Below are 6,000 nucleotides of genomic sequence, written 5' to 3' on the forward strand. Positions count from 1 at the left end.
TGTGTTGAGACACCACTGACAAGGGCTCAGATGGTCTTGCTTTATTTTTCAGATTTTGACTATCGCTTTTTCTGGAATCTAATTTAAACTTTGAAGACTCTTTGGAATTTTGCTACATTTTGAAGACTCTTTGGAATTTTTGCTACATATTGAGGATGGGTGCTTGCACTCCTGCTTCTACGTATTTTGTGTTTGCTTCGCACCGCGTTTGTGTGTTTGCTTCGCACCGCGTTTTTATTTCATTATTCTGGTGAGTAGCATACGTGCGAGCGAGCATGATTGCGGTTATTTTGTAAATCCGAGCGTTTTCATTGAGTTTTTCGCGTTTTTGACTGCTTTGTATGTATTAATTTAAAAATATGCGACGTCTTTATCCGTTATTTCGAAATCTGCTGACCTAATGTACATCGACGACCTCGTAGCCTTTTTTTGCTTTTTCACTTATTTACATGTTTTTCTTTTTTTTCTTTTGCGATTCTTGGCATTGATAATGATCTGGAGCAGATCGAAACGTTTGCCCTCTTTTGTTTTTAAAATAAATAATTTTTTGTGATTTCTCTTAAATTGTTTCTGATCTAAATTTATATTGCCATATTGATTAATTTGCGTTATAGTTCTGCGCCTAGTGGTTTTATAGCCTACAGTGTGTTTAAATATTTTTGAATGTTTTATTTAAAATACCACTATGTTTTAATTCTAATTATTGTTAATTATACCTTTTGTGGACTTTTTTTACATTAATATTTATTTATTATTTATTTACATTATTATTTATTTCAATGATTTTTGGTTGCCAAGTTATTCTTGGCGAGGTCTAAGTTATCCTAATCTTCGCTAGTTTTTCTCCTCGACTATTTCTTGCTTCGGTTTGAGTTCCCCTAGATTTTCTGTTGGAGGAACGAGGAGTCCTTGGTGGAGATGCTCTAGGAGTCACCGGGAGGGGAGAAAATCTTCGAGAGAATCTTCTTTCGACCAGGTCTATTGGTATAAGTTTCCAGGGAAGAAACTGGATAACTTTCCGAGGGCCATAGAGGAAGATCTCCGAAGATCTGGATGGTCTAGTAGGTCTGGAAGATCTTGGAGATCTTGAAGATCTAGTAGGTCTCGGAGGTATTGATGGTCTGGAAGATTAGGCAGGATCTGGACGTCTCGAGGATCTAGAAGGTCTGAAGGATCTTGAAGACTCGAGAGTCTGAAGGATCTGGGAGACTCGAGGTTCTTGAAGGTCTAGAGGATCTTGAGGACTCGAGGATCTCGAAGATCTGGAGGATCTGGAGGACTCGAGGTTCTCGAAGATCTGGATGACTCGAGGTTCTCGAAGATCTGGAGGATCTGGAGGACTCGAGGTTCTCGAAGATCTGGAGGATCTGGATGACTCGAGGTTCTCGAAGATCTGGAGGATCTGGAGGACTCGAGGTTCTCGAAGATCTGGAGGATCTGGATGACTCGAGGTTCTCGAAGATCTGGAGGATCTGGAGGACTCGAGGTTCTCGAAGATCTGGATGACTCGAGGTTCTGGAAGATCTGGAGATCTCGTGGATCTCGTAAATCTGGAAGGTCTCGGAGAATCTCGAAGGTCTCGGAGGAGAGAATAATCACAAGGGGCAAAAGAGAATTCGCTGAATAGCTATAAGCTATTTGTTGCGAGGTTACAAGTGATTGATAAGTCGTTGACCGCATCTTCTTATATACACTTTTCAATGTTTTCCGATAGCGAGAAAATTATCTTAATCTGCCGCACCTTTCAGCGGCATTAATTAAAACTGATGTTGCGCCAACTTCATGATTCTAGTCAGCGCTTCCCGAGAACGTGCTCGATGTGGCGAGCGTCAGGTCGGCGCTTCCTGAGATCGCGCTCGATGTGACGAGCGTCAGGAACGCCACACGACCCCCTCCGCTGTATATTAGTTAGGGATTTGAAAACGGACCGGTGGTTTGGAAGTCCGACCGCTGCGCGTCCGAAGTTTTTCCGGTTGCGGTTTATCCGTTATTTTCTGTTGATTTGTTAAGATATTATCTTCTTCAAGGATGTAAGCTGGTTTAACTCTATCTATGTACACATTGATATTCTTGCCATTCTTGTTGATAGTGATAACTTTTTCGTTTCTTTTTAGTACTTTATAAGACCCTTCATACGGAGATCGAAGGCCTCCCCCAAGTGTCTCGTTACGCACAAAAACATGTGTTGTTGTTCTCATATCTTTGAAAATAAAGGTAGTTGTTCCTCCGTGTCTTTTGATCTCTTGAGGTTTTAATTTTTGTATGTTTTTCCTAAGTTCTTCCAAAACTTCCCCTTGGTTTTCTTCAAGAACTTCAGGAATATTTTTTTGTAAGAATTGGCCTGGCAATTTGATTGGCTCTCCATAAACCATTTCTGCTGTTGTTGCTTGCAGATCCTCTTTCCATGCTGCTCTAATTCCCATTAATATTACAGGCAAAATTTCAACCCAATTTTCTGTTTGATGACATTTAATAGCTGTTTTTAGTTGTCTATGGAAACGTTCTACTAAACCGTTTGCTGCTGGGTGGTATGCTGTGGTCCTAAGATGCGTGGAGCCGGTTATTTGCATCAAACGTTTAAATAATTCTGCTTCAAACTGTCGGCCTTGGTCAGTAGTTATGCGTAACGGTATGCCAAATCTTGCCATCCAGTTTGAAAAAATGACTGTTGCTATAGTGTTTGCTGAAATGTCTGGAAGTGGTATCGCTTCAGGTCATCTTGTAAATCTGTCTATTATTGTAAGGCAGTATCGATGTCCTTTGGAGGATGGCATAGGTCCAATGATATCGACGTGAATGTGTTCGAAACGTCTTGAAGGAACTTGGAAATTTCCGATTGGTGCTTTATTATGCCTGGTAATTTTTGCTTTTTGGCATTGAAGACAGGCTTGCGCCCATTTGCGGCAATCGCGTTGAACTCCTGGCCAAACGAAACGTTGCATTATTAGTTTTGCAGTTGCTTTGATCCCAGGGTGTGAAAGACCATGCAACGATTGGAAAACTTTTCTTCGGAATGGTCTAGTTACAAATGGACGTGAGAATTTTGATTCTTCATCACAAAATAGCGTGATCTCTGTTCCTGGAATTGATACTTTTTTTAATTTTAGAGTTCCACTCCCATGCAGAAGTTCCAGGAGCTCTACATCGTCCTCTTGTGATTTAGCTAGCTCTTCGAAGTTTATCGCGTTATGAATGCTTTCCACTCTTGATAGGGTATCTGCTGTTATGTTTTCTTTCCCGGAAATGTGTTGAATATTCGTGGAAAATTGCCCAATAAATTCCAAATGGCGTGCTTGACGTGGAGAACTACGGAGGATCTTTGTTAAAAGCGTAAATGAGAGGTTTGTGGTCAGTATAAATTGTAAAATTTCGTCCTTCTAGGAGATGCCGGTAGTGTTTAACTGCTAAATAAATCGCTAACAGCTCCCTGTCGTAAGGACTGTATTTTCGTTGTGCTGGACTAAATTTTTTACTCATGAAAGCCAGAGGTTGCCAATCTTTTCCGATTCTTTGTTGTATTACTGCTCCCATAGCGTTATCGGAGGCATCAGTAGTTAGAGCTAACTCAGCCTGAGGGTCCGGATGAACTAGGAGTGTAGCTCGGGATAAACTCTTTTTTGTTTTTTCGAAAGCTTGTTCTAAATCTTGAGTCCACATAATGAGTGCTTTCTTTTTTTTAAAAGTGCCAGATAGTGTTTCATTTAACTTGGCTTGGTCCTCAGCTGCCCCAGGAATGAATCTTCTGTAAAAGTTTAACATTCCTAGGAATTGACGCATTTCTTTAACTGTCTTGGGTTTTGGGAAATTTTCAATTGCCTTCACTTTTTCAAGAAGAGGTTTGGTTCCTTCTGCTATAACCAAATATCCTAAGAACTTTACTTGGTTTTCCCCGAAAATGCATTTTGTTTGATTTATAATTAGGCCGTATTTGTCTAAACGCTGGAATACTTCCCGTAGATGTGTTTCATGTTCTTCTTCTGATTTAGATGCCACGAGGATGTCGTCAATATATGTATAGCAAAAATCTAGTCCATGCAAGACTTCGTTAATGAAACGCTGGAATGTTTGAGCTGCGTTGCGTAATCCAAAAGGCATATATTTGTATTCAAAAAGGCCGAAAGGAGTTGCAATTGCCGTTTTGGGAATATCTTCTTCATGTACAGGTATTTGATTGTATGCTCTAACCAAGTCTAAGGTTGAAAATACTCTTTTGCCTTCTAACGTCTGCGTGAAATCTTCTATGTGAGGTATTGGGTATCTGTCTGGTACGGTTCTTGCGTTTAATTTTCTATAATCTCCGCAAGGTCGCCAAGAATTTTCTTTTTTGGGTGCCATATGGAGAGGAGAGGCCCAGGGGCTTTTTGAGGGTTGAATTATCCCTTCGTTCAGTAAAAGATCGAACTCAGCTTTGGCTGCTTTTAATTTGTCGGGAGCTAAACGGCGTGGGCGCCATCCTTCTGGTGGACCTGTCGTGGTTTTGATGTAGTGGACTGTTGAGTGTCGAGTTTCTTTTCTGACTCCGCCTAATTTAGTTATGTCGGGAAATTCCGCAAGAAGGTTACGGTATTTTATCCGTTATGATAAAATTTTGATGGAGCTGATGTTCCCCTTCTCGCCAACGGGTTTAAGTTTTTGTGTAAAAAGTCCTGTTTTCCCGTCGATTAGTCGTCCTTTTTGTAAGTCTGGAAGCACGTGGTAAAAAGATAGAAAATCAGCGCCGATGAGTGGTTGTGTGACATCAGCTATGATAAACCGCCAAAGGAATGTTCTCCTTAGTCCAAAATTTGGTTCCAGCGTTATTTATCCAAAGGTGCGTATAATCGTTCCATTAGCTGCGTAAAGTTGATATGCGCTTGACCAAAGCGGACCTTGGACTAATTTGCGAGGATAGACGCTGACATCTGATCCCGTGTCTATCAGGTATGGGACTTTGGTTTTGATATCTGTGATTATGAGGCGGCAAGTATGAGGATTCGAGTCATTTGCCGCCATTAATGACTCTCCTCTTCGTTTTCCTTTTTGAATTTGCAAGGTTGCTGGCATTTATTAACCTTGTTTCCGAAACGTCGATGGTAATAACAGGTTTCCTCGTCTTCTTGACTTGTTTGATTTTGTGATTTACTCTGCGATCGTCTTCTTGGCGACCAATTTCTGGATCGGCTTCTAGAGCGATTAAATTGTCTTCTACTTAACTTTGCGACTTGCTCAGTTAATTTTTTTATTTGTTCCTCTAGCGTCTGCTTTTCGGTAGTACTGTTTGTAGTAGCTGCTATTGATCGGTTTGTTACTTCGGCAATTCGGTCGGCTTGTTCAGCAACTTCCTCTAGTCTGTCTTCTGACCTTGTTGTTAATATGATTTGCATTTGTGAGGGCAGTCGTCCAATCCATAAAGTGCGGAGAAGATGTTCCAGTATATTTGATCCGGCAAGTGTTCGCAAATGTCGTAGGAATTGAGATGGTTTTCTATCACCTAACTCTTCATGCTCAAGTAATTGGCGAGTTCGTTGTTCTTGAGTGATTGTCAAACGTTGTATAAGTGCTTTTTTAATTGTTTCATATTTTCCGGCTTCCGGGGGTTGCGTAATAATGTCTCTTACATCCCGAGCGTACTTAGTTTTAATGTGTGCTATAACATATAAATATTTTGTTGCGTCTTGTGTTATTCCTCCTAGTGTAAATTGGCCTTCTAGTTGAGCAAACCAGAGTTCAGGTTCTTCAGGCCAGAAAGGAGGTGCCTTGATTGCGAGGCGGCCAATTTGTTGGTTGTCTCCGTCCATGTCGGGGTCACCAGTTTTGTGGATCCCTTAGCTTTGGACTTTGTCGCGACCAGTTTCCCTGAGTTTGTTGCTGCTGGTTGTCAGCGTTCTCTGACCACGATTGTGGTATTTGGGGTTCCTTTACGCTTCTTTAGTCTCCCACCTCATGTGACTTGCCGGTCTCGGCAGTTTCTGTTGTTGCATTTGAGTAGCCTGTTGCTGCTCCACTTGTTTTATATTACCT

At 41.2% G+C, this 6,000-nt stretch overlaps 2 protein-coding genes across 2 annotated transcripts; both read right to left on the minus strand.

Moving 5' to 3' along the window:
* Positions 1–1,904: 1,904 nt before the first annotated feature.
* On the minus strand, positions 1,905–2,648 carry LOC112639982. Its single transcript, XM_025415582.1, has one exon. It carries the CDS (start codon positions 2,646–2,648, stop codon positions 1,905–1,907), a length of 744 nt encoding a protein of 247 aa, XP_025271367.1.
* Positions 2,649–4,991: 2,343 nt separating this feature from the next.
* LOC112639983 lies at positions 4,992–5,777 on the minus strand. The gene has a single exon (XM_025415583.1). The coding sequence runs from the start codon at positions 5,775–5,777 to the stop codon at positions 4,992–4,994; it is 786 nt and encodes a 261-aa protein (XP_025271368.1).
* Between the last annotated feature and the right edge of the window lie 223 nt (positions 5,778–6,000).

Source organism: Camponotus floridanus, unplaced genomic scaffold, assembly GCF_003227725.1.
Source record: "Camponotus floridanus strain SB8 unplaced genomic scaffold, Cflo_v7.5 scaffold123, whole genome shotgun sequence".
In the NCBI taxonomy this organism is placed as follows: domain Eukaryota; kingdom Metazoa; phylum Arthropoda; class Insecta; order Hymenoptera; family Formicidae; genus Camponotus; species Camponotus floridanus.

Excerpts from the sequence above, each read along its gene's own strand:
- LOC112639982 (XM_025415582.1), bottom strand. The coding sequence starts at position 2,648 with ATGGCAAGATTTGGCATACCGTTACGCATAACTACTGACCAAGGCCGA.
- LOC112639983 (XM_025415583.1), bottom strand. The coding sequence starts at position 5,777 with ATGGACGGAGACAACCAACAAATTGGCCGCCTCGCAATCAAGGCACCT.